Source organism: Monodelphis domestica, chromosome 1 (assembly GCF_027887165.1).
Source record: "Monodelphis domestica isolate mMonDom1 chromosome 1, mMonDom1.pri, whole genome shotgun sequence".
NCBI lineage: Eukaryota > Metazoa > Chordata > Mammalia > Didelphimorphia > Didelphidae > Monodelphis > Monodelphis domestica.
The window spans coordinates 153,151,363-153,171,014 of record NC_077227.1 but is presented as its reverse complement, the minus strand read 5'-3'; the positions used below and the strand labels follow the sequence as shown (position 1 = coordinate 153,171,014).

At 35.5% G+C, this 19,652-nt stretch overlaps 1 protein-coding gene across 3 annotated transcripts in view; it reads right to left on the bottom strand.

Annotated features, from left to right (window-relative positions):
* APH1B (aph-1 homolog B, gamma-secretase subunit) overlaps positions 1 to 19,652 on the bottom strand; it is a 57,113-nt gene that overhangs the window by 10,680 nt on the left and 26,781 nt on the right. For 2 of the 3 annotated variants that reach the window (XM_056820210.1, XM_056820211.1), the window contains exons 5-6: positions 11,432 to 11,559; positions 4,997 to 7,830 (exon numbers count right to left, since the gene is read on the bottom strand). In XM_056820210.1, coding sequence (XP_056676188.1) covers positions 7,663 to 7,830; positions 11,432 to 11,559 — 296 coding nt within the window. In that variant the 3' untranslated portion in view covers positions 4,997 to 7,662. Of the gene's footprint in view, positions 1 to 4,996; positions 7,831 to 11,431; positions 11,560 to 19,652 lie in introns of those variants that run through there. The other variant, XM_056820213.1, reaches the window with a different exon arrangement.

Genomic DNA, 19,652 nt, shown 5'->3' with positions numbered 1-19,652 from the left:
CCCCAAAGTTAACAATCAGAAGATATGACCTGGTTGTGGTTAGGTATGTTAGAATGGGTCTTACTTTTTGGTATGGGTTGGCTTAGACAGACTCTGAGGTTCTTTTTCTCTCTGAAGTTCTGACTTAAAAAAAAAAAAAACCCAACATTTTATTAACCTTCTGGATCAAGTCTTCTCTCTTCAAGACTTCTTATCAGCTGACAAAGCTCATCGTGCTACTAAACAAACCACTCCTCAACTTCAGTCAACAAACTATCCACCTGCTATCCCCCATTCCCAAATGTTACTGTCAGATTTTGAATCTTATTTTGAATATAATTATAACTGTATATTTTATGGGAATGTTCAGGATGTCTCCTCTGCAAAGGAGAACACCAAAGATCTAGCTGAAATTCTAGTCATGTCGGAGGCTTGGACCACAAATAATGATGAAGAGCAAACTGAAGATCCACAGATTCACTTGGAGAACCTGAACAAGGAGTTTATGGTGGGAAGTGAAGAGCTTTATGACTCCCTAATGAATTGTCGTTGGCAGCCTCTGGACACTTGCTTCTAGAATCCCAATAATATTCAGGAGTAATTTTGCAAATACAGAACAATTCCCCAAAAGCTGCTATCCAGTGGTTATACTGGTACTTTTTAGTGTGGGTCAGAAGTCACATTTTGTGTTATTCCACAGACATTTGTTTGAACATAATTTTTGGATGACTGGAGAACAGTAAGATAATGAAGAATTAACTCCATGAAAATAAAGATACTTAACCATTCAAAAAAAAATCTCATCTTCATCCTTCAAGCTTGTACTCTTCTATCTTACAAGATTGCTGTGAGGAAAGTGCTTTGCCAACTTTAAAACATTATTTGATACTCTTTATTATTCCAGGCCACACATCATTATTCAAATCCAGATCAAAACTCACTTTCCTTTGGGGAATCTTCCCTAGTTAACCTCACTCTCTCTCAATCATGCCTATATCGGAAATTTCTATAACAACGCTGTAAAGACAAACAACTATCAAAGACCAGATAACCCTGGTCAATGCAATGAGCTAATCATGAGTCCAAAGGACAGACGGAGCAAGCTCCAGAGAGAGAGGGGATGGATTCAAGTTGCAGAATAAGACCTAAATTCTCAGACAGGACCAAGGGAATTTATTTCACTTAACTAAGCAAATTCTTTACAAAGGATTAGGTTGGGTTTTTTTTGGAGGGATGGTATGTATTTGGAGGAGCAGATTGAGGTGTTGAGGGAAGGAGTTGTGAGGGAGAAGTAAATGTTTTCATGCTTTTCATCTCTACTATATTATTTTGAAAGTCTTGTAGTGCTTAACTGTTGTGTGTCTTTATCTTTCCAGTTGTGGTTTTCCTGAGGGTATGGAGTCCTTATATCTCCTACTGAATTGTCTCCTAGGTTTCTTTCAACAATGCCTTCAGGATTGCATACACCTAAGTCCCAATTACTTTGAATAATGACTCCCTGGAAGTGGTCACATGTATCTGGCTGTGCACTTTTATATTAGAAATTACAATTATGTAAAATATACTAGTTGGTTCTAGCCAGTAGAAATGCACAGTGAAAATTCAAATGATGTAACTACTTTCTAGGGCATCATTTGGAATAATGGGAATCGAGCTTTATGCTTGATAAATTAGATTTACTTCATTTTTTTCAGACACTAAAGTCTTTTTTTCCCTTTGGAACTCTTCTGTCATAGTAACAACTCTAAAGCAGAAAAGCAAAGGCTAGGCAATTGGAGTTAGGTGACTTGCCCAGGGTCACAAAGCTAGGAAGTGTCTGAGGCCCCATTTGAACCCAGGTTCTCCCAACTCCAGGCCTGGTGCTCTTTCTACTGTGCCATCTGGGTGCCCCTAGACTTGACAGACATGAGAAAAGGGGGCTTTCCCTTGTAAGTGGTTTTTACATGCTGGTGAAAAAAATCACTTCATACTCTGTTCACCTGGTGATGCCTCACTGCTGCCCCACTGAAGCTGGGAAAGGGAAATGAGTAAGTCCCAACATTACAGATTCCCTAACGGCCTTGTTTTATAGGATGAAAAAATAACACAAATTTCTCCAATGTTTGGGGTTGGTCACTGGCAGAGGCCTCCCCAAAAATCTAAATCAAGTCAAAAGGTTTAATTTAAAAGATTAATAAAAGTTTTATATATAATACATACAATATATATATATATAACATATAAGCAATCTAACAGATTAATAAAAATAGTCTAATTTAAAACAGATTAAATTAAAACAGATTCAGCAAAAATATGTACACTGGAGCTACTATCAAAGGACTGGCTTCTTTACTATGTTGGTAACATCTGAGCAGTTCCTGACTCTAAAGGATATTTGATTAAGTATATCTATGTATTAAATAAATATATATACATATATAATATGTAATAATTATATATTAAGTAAATATGCCATATGCTAAGGGAAGACATACATTTTTAAAACTTTGATAATTAAAAAATATTATGCCAAGAAGTTTCTCAATTTTTTTTTGTTTGACTTTCCCAAGATTAACCTAATTGTGGGAACTTGGACAAGTCATTCACACTCTGGGCTTCAGTTTTCTCAGGTATAAAATGAGAGAATTAGACTAGACTATGTTTAGGGGCCTTTCCAGCTAACATTTTGATTTTATAAAGCAAAATAATTATCAAAATATGACCAGATAGGACAAAGTAGAATAAGCAGTATATCTGCAATAAGTTAACACTTCAGTCAAACTCTTAACTACAAATGTGTTTGGCTTTGTTAAAAGCAAAATGTTATAGCAGGAAGAACACTGAACCCAGATTCAGGAGATCCCAGCTCAAATCCTAGCTCTGACACTCATCTGTAAACTCACTGACAGCCTTAGGTAATAATTGCACTGGTTATGTCATGGGATACCATGAGTAAAGAGCTTTGTAAACCTTGAAAAGCTTTAGACTTTTTAACATTATCAGGATGTTTACAAAAATCCCACTACTTTGGAATGGGGCATGCAGATTCAATCTTTAAGTGCTTCCTACTATGGGCCTGGCACCATAGAGGTTCTGGACATAAAAAAGGCAAAATTCAACAATCCCCTCTAAGAAACATACTATTAAAATCCACTAGATAATTCTTTTGGCAGTGTAGACCCTCACTAGAGCCACCACCTTCATATCAGGCTTCAAAATATGTCATAGAAAAGTATGACATAAAAAAAAATTATTTGTTGTTCAATTGTGCCTGACTTTGTGTTTGGGGTCTTCTTGATGAAGATACTAGCTTGCCATTTCCCTCTCCAGCCCATTTCACAGATGAGGAAACTGAGGTAAACAGGGGTATATGAATTGCCCAGGGTCACACAACTGTTTAAAGTCACATTTGAACTCAGAGTTTTCCTGACTCTAGGCTGAGCACCCTAATCATTGCACCATCCAGCTGCTGGTAGGATCTTTTTTTCGCCCTTCATTAACAGATGAAACACTGTTATCTTCCCATACCTCTAAACCTCCTTTAATTCACAATTTTGTTGCTTAAGTATGTTCCACAGTGACTTTGTAGATAACTTATTCAGGTTGCCCCCAGGAACCTGTTTTGAAGACTTTATCTTATTTATTACTCATTATACTACAATGAATCTCACTGATATAGATGGTCCTTCCAGTAATGCAGATTACATTCTTGTCCATGTCTTCAAAGGGATCTATTTTCTACTGACATAGCAAGGATTCTAAAGGAGGACATGAAATGTCCATGAATTGGTTATCCTCCTATCTTGCTATGTAGTCAACCCACCATTTTTTTTCCCAAACCCCTACCTACCATCTTAGAATCAGGTGTATTGGTTCCAAGGCAGAAAGGTGGTAAGGGCTAGACAATGACTTGCCCAGGGTCACACAGCTGGGAAGTATCTGAGGTCAGATTTGAATGGAGGAGGCTCTCACCTATAGGCCTGGCTCTCAATCCACTGAGCCACCCAACCTCCACCATCTTTTTCAATCTATTTCTTTTGTGATACCCTTTCCTCTGCTTTTCTTCATACATACTTCATAGTTTGGTGTGCTTCAGCCTGTACCCCTTTTTCTCATGTGCCTGACAATTGTCTGTAATCCAATCCATTGTCCATTTGTACCAAAATCTGAACATTTCAAAAATAAGAAATTGGACTTAGGTGATGTCAAAGAGATCATACTGGATATAAAGTCAAAGTTTATAATAATTTTTAAAACCCACATGCAGGAAGAAACACTTCCAGAGACAGAAGATGCTAATAAGAATTAAGACAGCATCAAACTCAATCTCTTTCTTATTGTTCACTGATAAATATACTGGTGCTTGAAAGACGAGGTTACATTTACATACTGAAAGCAAGGTCTAATGTAATTAAATATTAAAATAATAGTATAATTTAATAGAAATTTCTATTTCTTACACCAAGACAGCATTATTTTCTCTAAAAGTCTAAAATTTTAAAGAGATAATTCCTGTCATTTAATCATGAAAAAAATGGAGGAGAGCATCTCATTAAAAAGGAAATATAGAAGCAGCAGTAATGAGGAAAACATAGCAACAAAACTGCTAAGAGAAGCAATTGTGACACATATTCTACCTCAGGTTAGGAATGGGAAGAGTAAACAAAAAGCTATGGAGGCAACAGTGAAAGAAAAAATTATCTCCTGGATATTTACCTAACTAAAGACTATAGTATAGGGTAGTTCTCCTCAGAGGGTAGCAACTACTATTGCATCCTAAAAATTGGCACTCATATTGGCAGACTCCATGAGGTTAATGAATTTGGGGAATCAAATAATTTCTTAGTCTTTGACTTAGGGCCTCCCAGTAAAGGCTTAGGCATGGTGAATAGACAGTGGAAAGAGAGACGCTTATTCTGCTACTGCTTGCTTAAGCGTATCACTTACTTGATATTAAAAGGACCTAAAAAGGATTTTAGAATATGAGTTTACCACTCAGCAAGGACTTAACATTTACTTTAAAAAATACAAAAAGCCATTTTCTATACAATTCACAGACTTCATAATTTATTTCTTTTGGCAAATTTATAATTTTCAGTTACCTGAAGAGACATCCACTTTGTCTCCATCACCAGGAACAGGAATGGTCATCACAATCTCCCCATTTAAATAAAACATGCTATGATTTCAAAGGCATTAAAGATAAATATAGCACTTTTAACAGATGGTCTAATTTCTATCATTTACATGCCAGTATATCCAAGCACTACAATACAGTGCTCACAATTTCAAGGTCATGTTAACTGCATTTTTTTACATGTTGTAAAGATCCTGCTTGGAGGACAAAATCCCCATAAGCACCATCTCCTTTAAGGCTTGTTTTAAATAACAAAGGCAAAAAGCATCTTAATATATACATAGAATAAATGAAGAATATAATCTTCCTTTTGTGTCTTTCTTGCAATCAGGCTAAGCAACATTATTTAAAACATCAAATAACAGATCCCAACTCTTTTGTGTATCATGGCAAAACTGAGAGGGAAAAAGAACTTGAAAGGGCCTTTTACTAACAACAATTTTAGAATCATCACATAAAGAAAATTTTCTAAACTAAATCAATAGTCTCAAAGTAAAGGATAGTTTTTCTTCTTAGTCATGGTATGGTTTTTGGTTGGAGTTTTTGCAATGGGATTTCTTAATATCCCAGCCTTCTTTACATATCAGTCAGGTAACTTATAAGAACTATGCTGTAGGACCTTTTTTATAATTGCTAATCAACAAATATTTCCTTTGACTGTTGATAACCGTTTAAAAAGTTAATACTAATAATGGTCTCTTCTTGTTCACAACTGAGAAACAGGTGAGAGGAATTAACCATCCTTATCAAAATAAATTTCATTGCAATGGATATTTCTTATACTCCTAGTCTATGTACAGATTTCATTTTCATAGATGCAAATTCTGTCCATAACTCTCCTAGTCTAATGAGAATTTTTAAAGACAAGAAAATGAGAAGCTTAAGCTATACTGTTCTTTGACAAAATGAAAACCAGTGTAGAACTAAAGTGAAGAAAATAGATAAATTTAAAGGAAAATAGCTACAGGTCCTTATGGACATGTAATTCAAACTTCTCTTCATTCAGCCCAAAGTGAAATGTGCAATTTAGACATCATGGTCAAAATTTATAAAATTCCTCAAAAAAAATTTATAAAACAGTTTGTATACAAGGTTTAACTCTGGGATATCATGTATAACTAGTTCAGGACTGGATACAATTCTTTTAAAAATCTTCATCAACATACTACTTCTCTAAAGTTTCTCCAGACTTATTAGTCTCTCATCCTAGCACTCAGTAATTCTCAGTATTTCTCTCCTCTCTTTTGGCTAGAAGATCTAGTGCACCTAAATAATTTACTGATTTATCACCTTACTGTACATATTAATTCTATTCCATACTACCATCTTTTCTGAAAACAAATGCTAGTTATTACCAGCATGATTTATTGGGAGTTTTCTAAGAAAAAATGAAAGCAAAAGGAAGTTTAAAAACTGAATTAACACTGGGAATATTGCATCTGGTGCTCAAAGCCAAAAAGTTACAAGTTTTGGAAAATATGAATAGTACATAAATTATGTTTGTTAATTTCAGATATATTTCAATTTTATATAACTCCATGGCTAAAGAGATTATGCCACTTTGGGGAAGAAAATAAAATGCCATTCACCATTTAACAGCATATGAACAAAATAAAACAATCTTCTTCACCAGCTTACTTTTCTCATGTTTTCTTTTAACCTTTTACCTATTTTGTTGAATTTTATTGAAATATATACCATATGGTTTCTTATAAGGGATATTCAGGAATAAAATACAGGGCTGCCATATAAACTGGGCACAAAGTTGAACAATTTAAGCTGAAAGTCACAAGAAAGGAATACCCTCAAAATGAAAAAAGGCCTGCAAGTTACTGATAAAACACCCCCCCCCCCAATTTCAAATACCTTCTTAAGAAATCTATAACCATTAGGATAGCCTCTGGTTACAGAGAATGTCATCTGTGTTAATTTTTAAACTCATCTGGGCTATGTTGAACATATTTTTATGATCCATGGTAAAGTTGATACCTTCCTTAAGGATTGTTCTTATTACAAATACAGGTTACTTCCCTATACTTCAAAAATAATTTTTAGATCCCCAAAGAGTTCTAGATGGGAAAAACCTTAAAAAATATAGCCACTAATAAACATCTTATTTTGAGTAAAAATAATTTAGAAGCAGAACCTATTGTCTCATAAGCCACTAATTACCTTAATTAATCTAACCCTAAAAGGGATGTGCTTCAATAACAACACACAAGAAGGACCACAGAAATTATACCCCTTTAACTTTTTGTGGCTCCATAACTTAAAAGATGTAGGTTCAGCAAGTAGTAATTCTTGATGTATTAATATAACCATACTGAAAGTATAAAGACACAACTACATATTCCTTTCATATGTTCTTGGATTTGCCCCAGGGAGTTATCATTCATGTATGCATTTGAGACAGCTGCTGGATAGAAGCCTTATTAGATGAGAATCACGTATCTAGTTGGCATTTTTTCCTTCTAAATTCAACCAGAAAAAGAATTTTAGAAAAAGGCACAGTTGTGCTTCCTCTAAAAACACAGAAAGCTGTTCAGGGAGGTCCCAATTCTCAGATGTTATCTGGCACGCTGGTTGGAAAGAAGGAAGTCCTTGTCTCGGCACAATAGGCATCGTTTCAAATTTCTACAAGAGCCGCCGGCAGCGAAGAATGCCCAGATACCCATAAGCAGCATGATAACATATGATGCTGCTAAACTTGCTTTATAATAGGGATTCAGGAAGGTCTGCAGGGAAAGAAAAGTAAATTAGCTGGGGTGATATAAGATTCTATAATAGATAGTTGAAAAGATCAAAGACAAATGAAGGTAAACAATATATTCAATAGCTCAGGCTTATTTCGTTTAATTTATGTGCAGTACAATAAGCCCATAACCAATGAAACAAAACTTTAAAAAAGAGAAAGAAGAACTAAAAAGGCAAGAAATTGGTTTAACAAATAGAGTGAGCTATATCTACTGTATCCTGATAGATTTAAAGGGAGTATATGAGAAGTTCATGGGAAGTGAATAGGTTGAGGAACTGAGGGTTCCTGTGTTTGTTCCTATTATGAAGGCAGGAGTTGGGCAGGACAGAAAAATTGTAAGCCATGTACTGAACTCATTGAGGAAGGAAAAAGAGTAACCTAGAGGTCTATAAATAATAGCTAACAGGGTTTTGATAGGATGGTATATATGGACTGCATGAACTACAAAGGAAGAAAGGTTACTGAGTGATGGGGATAGAGAGAAACAGAAGTGGAAATAGGGAGCACAGAGTATTCTAACTCTCTTGCCTCAACCAGGAAGCCACGGGAAATGAATGAAAAGTGTACCCCAGTGGCTGTGGAGGCTCTGTCATCATGGGAGAGTCAGGTGTCAGTAATTACTAGAAGATGGAAGTAGTAGGAAAGGAAAAGATTTAGGTTGAAGTGAAGTTTGTTGCCTATGGATCAGGCATTCCAGTCTATTCAGTTGAAAGAGTGGACATTGTAGGTCAGGATTTGGGGGTAAGGAGAGGAGGAAAATGGAAAATGGGGGTATGATTAGGTATAAGTCTGAGAAGTGCAACTCCTTTTCCCAGAGAAGGCTAGAGATCAGGTATGAGGCAAGTATAGCAGAAGTTAGAAGGTACATGTTTCTTGCCCATAACTCACTTGCCTTTCCCCCTTGATGTTAAAAACAGAGGTTAGTCTTGAGTTTGTTTTTTTTTATCTTAAAGATTTTCTGATTGTTTTTTTAAGTTTATCTTATTTTTTTTTATTTTCTGTTGTTACTGTTTCTCGATTATGTCAAATATTTCTATAAGGAAGGGAGGTTAGCAAAGATGGAATAATTTATGCTGTATTCCATTATCTTCTCGAAAGTCTTTTGTTATTACTATTAGTAATAGTTGTTAGTAATAATAATAAATGGAATAAAATTACTTCAAAGTTCAATGTAATTTTTGTTTGTTCTTTAAATAGGAATAAATGAATGACAATTCACGTTTAAAGTTAGAATAGTATTCACAAAAAGTGAATGTGTTCTTAAGAGGTAAATTTTTAGAAAAAAAAGTGCATCCAAATGAATACTTTATTTCTTTTCTTTTTTCTTTTTTAAACCCTTACCTTCTGTCTTGGAATCAATACTGTGTAGCTCATGAGTAGGACAAGTTAACATAATAAAAATGACAATCCTACCCAAAATTTACTTATTTAGTGCCATACCCATTGAACTACCAAAAAACTTTTTTACTGAATTAGAAAAAACCATAACAAAGTTTATTTGGAAGAACAAAAGATCAGGAATGTCAAGGGAACTCATGAAAAAAAAAAAGAAGGTGGCCTTGCAGTTCCAGATCTCAAACTATACTATAAAGCAGTGGTCATCAAAACAATTTGGTACTGGCTAAGAGACAGAAAGGAGGATCAGTGGAATAAACTTGGGGTAAATGACCTCAGCAAGACAGTCTATGATGATGAGCCCCAAGATCCCAGCTTTTGGGACCAAAATTCACTATTTGATAAAAACTGCTGGGAAATTGGAAGACAGTATGGGAGAGATTAGGTTTGGATCAACATCTCACACCCTACACCAAGATAAACTCAGAATTGGTGAATGACTTGAATATAAAGAAGGAAACTATAAGTAAATTAGGTGAATACAGAAAAGCATACATGCCAGATCTTTGAGAAAGGAAATATTTTTAAACCAAGCAAGAGCTAGAAAAAAATTACAAAATGTAAAATAAATAATTTTCATTACATCACATTAAAAAGATTTTGTACAAACAAAACCAATGCAACCAAAATTAGAAGGGAAGCAACAAATTGGGAAACAATCTTTATAACAAAAACCTCTGACAAAGGCCTAATTATTCAAATTTATAAAGAGCTTAATCAACTGTCAAAAAATCAAGCTATTCTCCAATTGATAAATGGGCAAGGGACATGAATAAGCAATTTTCAGTTAAAGAAATCAAGACTATTAATAAGCACATGAAAAAGTGTTCTAAATCTCTTATAATCAGAGAGATGCAAATCAAAACAACTCTGAGGTATCACCTCACACCTAGCAGATTGGCTAACATGACAGCAATAGAAAGTAATGAATGCTGGAGGGGATGTGGCAAAGTTGAGACATTAATGCATTGCTGATGGAGGTGTGAACTGATCCAACCTTTCTGGAGGGCAATTTGGAACTATGCCCAAAGGGCGATAAAAGACTGTCTGCCCTTTGATCCAGCCATAGCACTGCTGGGTTTGTACACCAAAAAGATAATAAGGAAAAAGACTTGTACAAGAATATTCATAGCTGCGTTCTTTGTGGTGGCAAAAAATTGGAAAATGAGGAGATGCCCTTCAATTGGGGAATGGCTGAACAAATTGTGGTATCTGTTGGTGATGGAATACTATTGTGCTAAAAGGAATGATGAACTGAAGGAATTCCATGGGAACTGGAACAACCTCCAGGAATTGATGCAGAGTGAGAGGAGCAGAAACGGGAGAACATTTTACACAGAGACTGATACACTGTGGTACAATCGAATGTAATGGACTTCTCCATTAGTGGCAGTGAAGTGATCCTGAACAACCCAGAGGGATCTACAAGAAAGAATGCTATCCACATTCAGAGGAAAAACTGTGGGAGTATAAACACAGAAGAAAAACAACTGCTTGACTACATGGGTTGAGGGGATATGATTGGGGATGTAGACTCTAAATGAACATCCTAGTGCAAACATCAATGACATGGAAATAGGTTCTGATCAAGGACATATGTAATACCCAGTGGAATTGCACATCAGCTAGGGGAAGGGTGGGGGGAGGGAAGGGAGGGAAAGAATATGATTCTTGTAACCAAGGAATAATGTTCTAAATTGACTAAAAAAAATAAATAATTAAAAAACAAACAAATAAAAAACTCTTATCTTCTGTCTTGGAATAAATATCAATACTATGTATTGATTCCAAGGCAGAAGAGTGGTAAGGGCTAGGCAATGAGGGTTAAGTGACTTGCCCAGGGTCACACAGCTGGGAAGTGTCTGAGGTCAGATTTGAACCTAGGACCTCCCTTCTCTAGGCCTGGCTCTCAATCACTGAGCTACCCAGCTGTTCTCAAATACTTTATTCCTAAGAGAAACCAATCAAGGTATAGATGAGTGGGATTTAAGAGAAACCAAAGATTCTAAAGGAATAGCATAAGAAATAATTATTTTACCAGTTTAAAAATTATAAAAAGGCAGAGAGAAAAAGTATGTTCTCATGCTTTTTTAAAAAGTCACACTCCTAGATATCATTTCCTTCTTTAGCATTTGAATAAGTGTCTAATAGAGTGGATAGCTTATAAACAAATAAATTAGACTCACCAGACCTGACACCAGCAAGTGACTCAGGATGACCACGATTAGGGCCCACCAGTTTTTTGTCTCACATGCATCAAAAAACACAACTCCCCAGAAGACATGCAGTAAAACCATAACTAGAGTCATGAAAGCTGAAAGACAGTGAAATATTAATGCACACTCATATAAATGAAATTAAAATTAGGATATAAAAGCTTTCTGAGTTTACTGTTCTTTGAATGCTAATGTAACTTTCTTGGGCTATCATCCTAATTCTAATTACTCACAACAGAAATATGTAAGCATTATCCATCAGTGAATCCTACTACATGCTATAGATACATGATATAGGAAAGCAACGAATTTAATTTTTACCTTATATAACAATATTAGAAATTAGGTCTTCTTACATTAGTTTAGAGATAAGAAGTAGAGAAGCTGGCTTGAGAAAGAATTGTACTTTTAAACAGAGCTGAGACAGTGTTAGTTTCAAGACTAATGGTTTTTCTGTGTGGCAGTTGGGAGAGTCACTCACAGAGAATCTCTCTTTGAGGGCTTGGAGAAGGTAACATCTTTGCCCCCCTCTCTCTTTCACTGTCTGAAGTAAAGACCAGAAGGAGCCAAGTGTTTTCCTTTTCCAACTTGGGAAACACTAGTGATTATCTATTGCTGTCTTTATAAATTGGTTTATATCTGAGAAGACCAAAGAAAAATCTGGTCTTTGGAATGGACTCTGAGTCTCCTAAGGCTCAGAGTCCTAACTTGATTCTTGTTGAGACTCAACCAGCTAGCCTTTGTTATTTTTACAACTTGGAGGCAAAGTTAAGAATTATAAGGAAAATAATATTAGTTTATTTAGAATAGTAAAAATTTGGGTTAGTCAGATCAGGAAAGATTAGTGTAGCGTGTGAAAACAGGAGAAGAGGTTCCTTGTGGAACCAGGGAGTTTTATTTGGATGGAGTTAGAATCCCGTATAGTTATCCTTTTCTTTTCTTTTCTTTTCTTTTCTTTTCTTTTCTTTTCTTTTCTTTTCTTTTCTTTTCTTTTCTTTTCTTTTCTTTTCAAATCCTTACCTTCTGTCTTGGAATCAATACTGTGTATTGGTTCCAAGGCAGAAGGGTGGCAAGGGCTAGGCAAAGGGGGTCAAGTGACTTGCCCAGGGTCACACAGATGGGAAGTGTCTAAGACCAGATTTGAATCTAGAACCTCCCGTCTCTAGGCCTGGCTCTCAATCCACTGAGCTACACAGCTGCCCCCATTCTTATATTTTCAATAAATATATATTTTTTTATAACAAGAGTCTCTTTAGCATCCTTGTGCCTGGCCCTGAAGAGAAGTTCACTTATGAGCTTCACTTCACTGATATAAATGGAAGATACTTTGTAAGCACAGCAAGCAGAGTATTTAAATCAGTTTATAAATCAATAATCAATCTACTGCTTTCTTATTTTTACAGTTTGCCTTTTATTTTTACACTTACAATAATTATGTTTCAATAATACACTGAATAGTGTTGGAGCTTCAAATCATGTGTGCATGTGCACGCATGCATCAAATAAAACAAATTCCAAATGAGAACTTCATGGGTTTTAAGCAATTTCCTTAAATGGTTGAAGGGTAAAACTCTTCAGGGATCTAACTATACCTTTCTCTATTGGTTCTGCCTACAACAAATAAAAAGATTTCCTTCATCTACACAGAATAATTACAAACATCTTACACCATATGTCACAATAACCTCAAAAGTGTTACATGGTCCAAAGTAATACCATAAAAAATAAATAAATAAAAGAGGCAGCTAGGTGGCTCAAGGGATTGAGAGCCAGGCCTAGGGAAGGGAGGTTGTAGGTTCAAATCTGGCCATAAGCACTTCCTAGCTGTGTGACCCTGGGCAAGTCACTTAACCCACCCCCATTGCCTAGCTTTTACTGTTCTTCTGCCTTGGAAAATACACAGTATCAATTCTAAGACAATAAGCAAGGGTTTTAAAATAAAAATATAGAAAACTTATCAGGTACCTGTATAGCTATGACTAAGGGATGAATTTATAGCCAAATAAGCCAGTGGCTTGATAAATATAAGAGATCATTTTGATTACATAAAATTGAAAAAGTTTTTTTGAGGATAAAATTAATATAAGTAGAATAAGAAGGCAAGTGAATTAAGAGGGAAAATATATATGTTAAATATACTTAATAAAGGTTTGATGTGTGCCTTCAAGAAACTGCAAAAGTTCTTTAATAACTCGTTTCTTCTAGAAACAAAGGTCTATCCTTTTAATACCAATATTCTCACCAGGGCTACTGTATGGCTATATAATATGGAACATAACAGTTCCAAAGAAATAAAAATATATCACACAGATATATGCTATGATAAAAAGTTGATCTAGTCAAATGGTAAGAACAAGGAAAGACAGCTGGACAACCCTGGTGCTTTAATGGTATGCTCCTAATGTCAGGAAGGCAAAGAGTTTCTATAGCATGATGGAGGACTTCCTATGAGAAACTTATGAGGGGACATGGACAAGAGTCACATAGAAAGGGCAGGCATATGTGAATTGCAATCTGCATTATCAGAGGGAATTTGTAAATTGATTAAATCAAAGATCCATATGAAGATCTGAATACAGTGGCAGAGTCAGTTATTCAGTATAATTATATTAACAGTTTAATAACACTATTTCAATACAAACCCCTTTTAGTAGAATTCATTCTCTACATGAAATCGAAATAATCAACTGTTAATATTACCTCAAATTTCATATTTTATTACCTTTTAAGTGATTTCATCATAATTTATGACCATAAGTATGAAAGTAAATATCCTTTACCAAGTATATTCTAGTTTTGTTTTTATGTAACTGAAGAATAAACTAGGTAACTATAAATGTAATTGCTACAAGATTTATATACATTATTATTTGAAACTATCAGCATACTGCACAACAATTATAACATATACTGCACATTTGCTTTGTAATTTGTGATATATAGATGATCTGGATAATAATGGCCTTTTAATTTTTTTACTATCATAATACATTTGCAGAGACACTGTTATAACCTATCACATTTCTAAACAAAAATTTCTCAATTCATCAGCTTATCAAGGAGACTGAAAATTTCTACTTTGAGGTATGGACAGGGTGTAAGAACCAGTTCACTCTCACACACACACACACACACACACACACACACACACACACACACACACACACACACACACACACACACACACCTGCTGCCTTCATTCCTATTTGTGCTGCTGAACAAAGAGAGAAAATCATAAAACCTTGCTGGCACTACAAATTTATATGGCATATTCTCAACTAGGCCCTCAACATGGAAAAGTGATCCTTTCTCTTCCTAATGACCATACCACTCTTTCCAAATCTTTTTTTCCCCTCCTCAAACCTCCCATGATTTACAGCCAGCTCCTCACCTCACATAACTCAGATGCTTTCACTCTTCTTCACCTCCTTCACTTCTGGCTCACACAAAAAGGGAGCCCTTTTCCTTGCCAAGGATAACCCCTCTATATGCCAAGTGATCCCATTCCATCTCATCTTCTCCAGCAAATTGACCCCTCTATCAACCTTACTCTCTGAACAATCTTCAATCTTTACTAGATGTTTTCCTATTGCCTACAAACAAGGTTCTGTCTAGCCTGGGTCATCTTCTCTTTTCTCCCTATACTATTCCAATTGGTGATATCAGTGGCTTTCCATGGATTCAGTTATCATTTCTATGCTGATTCTCAAATTTACTTATCCAGTTCTTCTCTCTCTCCTAACGTTCAGTCTTTCATTCCAAAAGTCTATAAAACAATCAAGCTGGATAACCTGTAGACATCTTCAAATCGACATATTCAAAGCTTAACTCATTGCCTTTCTCCCAAAACTCTTCTCTTTTCCTAATATGCTTATTGCTCTCCAGGGAGCCACTATCTACTTGGAATCCCAAAGCTAACAACCTAGGAATTATCCTCAACTTTTCATTCTTTCTCACCCACATATCCCCCAAACTCCAATCTGGTGCCAAGTCCTGTTCATTCTACCTTTGTACTCTCTTGTATGTGCCCCTTCCCCTTTCTTCCCCGACACTGACCTCATCCTGGTTCCAGCTTTCCTTACTTTACTCCTAGCCTACTACAGTCTTCTTTCTGCTGGTTGGTCTCCCTGCCTCGAGTCTCTCACTATTCTAGTTCATCCTTCACTCAGCTGTCAAACTGATCTTCCTAAAGCACAGGTCTGATCGTGTAACTCCTCAGTTCCATAAACTCTAATGTCTCCCTATTACCTCTGGAATCAAATAAAAATCCTCTGGCTTATAAAGTCCTTTATAATCTCTTTACAATCTTTACAATCGTACCCTTTCTCACTTTCTAGACTTTTTCACCTGACTCCCCTTCATGTCCTCTACGATCCATTTGACACTAATTTCCTTGTTTTTCTTTGCACAAGATATTTTATCTCAACATCCCAGAAATTTTCATTCTTTGTCCACTGTGTCTGGAATTCTCTCCTTTCTCATCTCTACCTCTTTGCTTCACTTGTTTCCTTCAAAGCTCAGCTAAAGACAAAAACAAACAGTGCCCACCCTTAGAGAGTTTATATCCTATTGAAAATAGCATGTAAGAGTAGATTCAAATATATATATATATATATATATACACATATATATGATAATTTCAAGAGAGAAGAAGCACTTGCAATTGGGGAAGCTGTGAGATAGAAAATCAAGCCTCTTGGAGGTGGTACTTAAACTGAATTTTGAAGGGAACCAGGGATTCTGAAAGGGACAACTGAGAAGGGAGTTCCTTCAACTTGTGCAGAGGCATTGAGATAGGAGATGTAATGCCAAGTGTGAGGGACAGCAAATAGGATATTTTGGCTCAACTGTGGTATATGAAGAGAAGTAATGTAGAATAAGTCTTAAAAGGTAGATTGGCGCTAGACTGGGAGGGAATTTAAATTCCAAATAGAGGAGTTTGTACTTGAACAATAGGGAGAGCTACAGCTTATTAAGCTTATTAAGGAGAGGACCAACATGGTCAGACATCTGTTTGAAGATGGCAATACAGCCTGTGTTTAAAATGTAGGTGACAGGGAGTTCACAATTTTATGAGCTGGTCACTGTTCACTGTTACAAAGTACTTAATTGCTATAATTTATTTTAAAACAAAATTTGCATCTTTATAGCTATCCTTCCTTCCACATGGCAGTCTTTTAAACAAAAGGCATTCCAAAAGTCTCTGGGCAATTTTCACCTTAAAACAAGCAACTTAGCCCTACACTAATAAGTTTTGTAATACACTGTATATGAAGCCCCTGCTTAGTCTTCTCTTTTCTAAGACAAATAACCTAAAATCCTCCATTTATTCCTCATATGGCAGTTTTCAAACCCATACCATCTTATTAATCTTCTCTGAATGTGTTCTAGTTTGTCACACTCCCCCTTACATTCTGCTACTCACTCCAAACAAGAAAAAAAATGTAGATATCTGAGTACCTCAGGGTCAAAATTACATTTACATTTTAAATCTGTAATGTGAAGCTTCTATTAATATTTCTTAAGATGGTTATCATACGTTCATAGATTTACAACTGGAATAAACCTTGAAGGACATCTAATCCAACCCCCTATCTTGAGAAAAGAGAAAACAGATCTTCTGAGACAAAGTATGACTTGCTCAAGATCACGTGAGTAGTTAAATGGCAAAGTGAAGATTTGAAGTCAGGTGTTCTGACATTGAAACCAGAACTCCTGCTATTGTTCTACTCTGTCCTTTCTCTCATTAAAAAAAAAATCTTTCTCTTATGCCTCATTGTGTTGTGGAGATGGCCTTGTTTTCTCAAAGATTATGAAGGCTGAGCTAAAGCTCTGGCAGTTTCTGTCAAACTAGAAAGGTTTTCAGAATGATCCTATTTGAGAATAATCTGGCCAAAGACCAACCTAATTAAAAAGAAAAGCTTATCACTAGTAGAATGGCTACTAAGTGATAAAGCAAAAATACAAAATGGTTTCCAGACTGTGCAGTTCCAGTGATAAAGTGACAAGGAATGATCATAAGATAGATGTATAGGCATAAAGGACCTTAGAGCTCTTTTAATCTTGGAAATTAAGAAGCTGAATTTCACTGAGGTTAAGGCAGTTACAAAGATAGTTAAATAGCAGAGTTGGCATTCAAACTCAAGTCCTTCAACTCCAAATCCAACCCACTGCCCATTGTGCCACACTGGGAGGAGAGTACAGCATACTAGTTTTCAGATCATGATGTAAATTTTTAGATCACTAATTGTGAAATTATTGCCCCAAAACAAACACTACTGGAAGGAATGAACCACAACATTGGCATTCTTGCAACGACATGAAGAATGGCCCACAGGTTCTCTTGGAAAAGGCAAATAGAGGAAATGGTAGAGCTGGTTTAGTCAAATGTCCAAGGCAACATGAAACGAGGTAGATGCTTAATAATTGCTTACAGATTAACTATTTTAGACTAGGGCTTCTTAACTTGGAGTCCAAACACCTCAAGGTGTCCATGAACTTAAGTGGGAAAAATTATATCTTTATGTTAAAAAATTAGTTGATATTATGCATCTAAAAGTATTTACTGTGATGGCATTCAAAGGTTTCCCTAGGGAACCATAAATGTACATGGCACCAAAAAAGTTAAGAACAGTTCTAAATATAAAAATTTACAATGAGCTTAAAAACTCAAGCTAAAATAGAGAATGTCTTCATAAATAACAATTAAATGAAATGTAAAAAGACACAGATTAATGAATTTTTATGTTATATACAATAACAAAAACTACTGAAGTTTTATTCTAGAAACAGTTTGAAAAAACTAGTAATATTAAGTTAAATGGAGCTCTGTGCTTATTTTGTAAAATTCTACTTAAACTATCTTTCCATAGAATATGATTTAAAGATATATGAACAAAAAAAGGAGAGAAAATTCAAAGTGATAGACTCTCATACTTTGTGATTCTGAATAAACTATTAGGAAAATTAGGAACTTCTTACCTTGAAATCCCAAAACTATACTGTAGTATAAGTTTAGTCTACAGAACAGTTTCAATAAATCTATATGAAACTATCATATTATTTTACTAAGGCTTCAAGAAGAATTAATATATCTTCATAAATAATATGTGAGAACTGAAAGTTATATTTATTACTTTTCAAAGTCTGACACTCCCCCCCATTTTTTAGATGTTCAAACAGTAAATTCAGCAAAATCAAGCAAACTACTAAGAAACTATCATAGTATTTTAATTCTTTTCATAAATCCTTTCAGCAATACACAATGAAAATGTATCACTTATTCTTGATCCATGAATTTGACCCATCTCTCTAGCTAAAAAATATTTTATTTAAAATATTAGCTTTATAGTGAATGCTGGAGGGGATGTGGCAAAGTAGGGACACTAATTCATTGCTGGTGGAGTTGTGAATTAATCCAACCATTCTGGAGGGCAATTTGGAACTATGCCCAAAGGGCGATAAAAGACTGTCTGCCCTTTGATCCAGCCATAGCACTACTGGGCTTATACCCCAAAGAGATAATAAGGAAAAAGACTTGTACAAGAATATTCATAGCAGCACTCTTTGTGGTGGCCAAAAATTGGAAAATGAGGGGATGCCCTTCGATTGGAGAATGGCTGAGCAAATTGTGGTATATGTTGGTGATGGAATACTATTGTGCTAAAAGGAATAATAAAGTGGAGGAATTCCATGTGAACTGGAACAACCTCCAGGAAGTGATGCAGAGTGAAAGGAGCAGAGCCAGGAGAACATTGTACACAGAGACTGATACACTGTGGTACAATCAAACATAAAGGACTTTTCCATTAGTGTCAATGCAATGTCCCTGAACAACCTGCAGGGATCAAGGAGAAAAAAACACTACCCACAAGCAGAGGACAAACAATGGGAGTAAAAACACTGAGGAAAGGCAACAGCTTGACTTCAAGGATTGAGGGGATATGACTGAGGAGAGACTCTAAATGAACACTCTAATGCAAATACCAACAACATGGAAATGGGTTTGAATCAAGAACACATGTGATACCCAGTCGGCTGTGGGAAAGGTGGAGGGAGGGGGGGAGGGAAGAAAAGAAAATGATCTTTGTTTCCAATGAATAATGTTTGGAAATGACCAAATAAAAATTAAAAAAAAAAAAAGAAATCCAAAAAAAATATTAGCTTTAAATTTTTGGAAGTTTAAAATAAA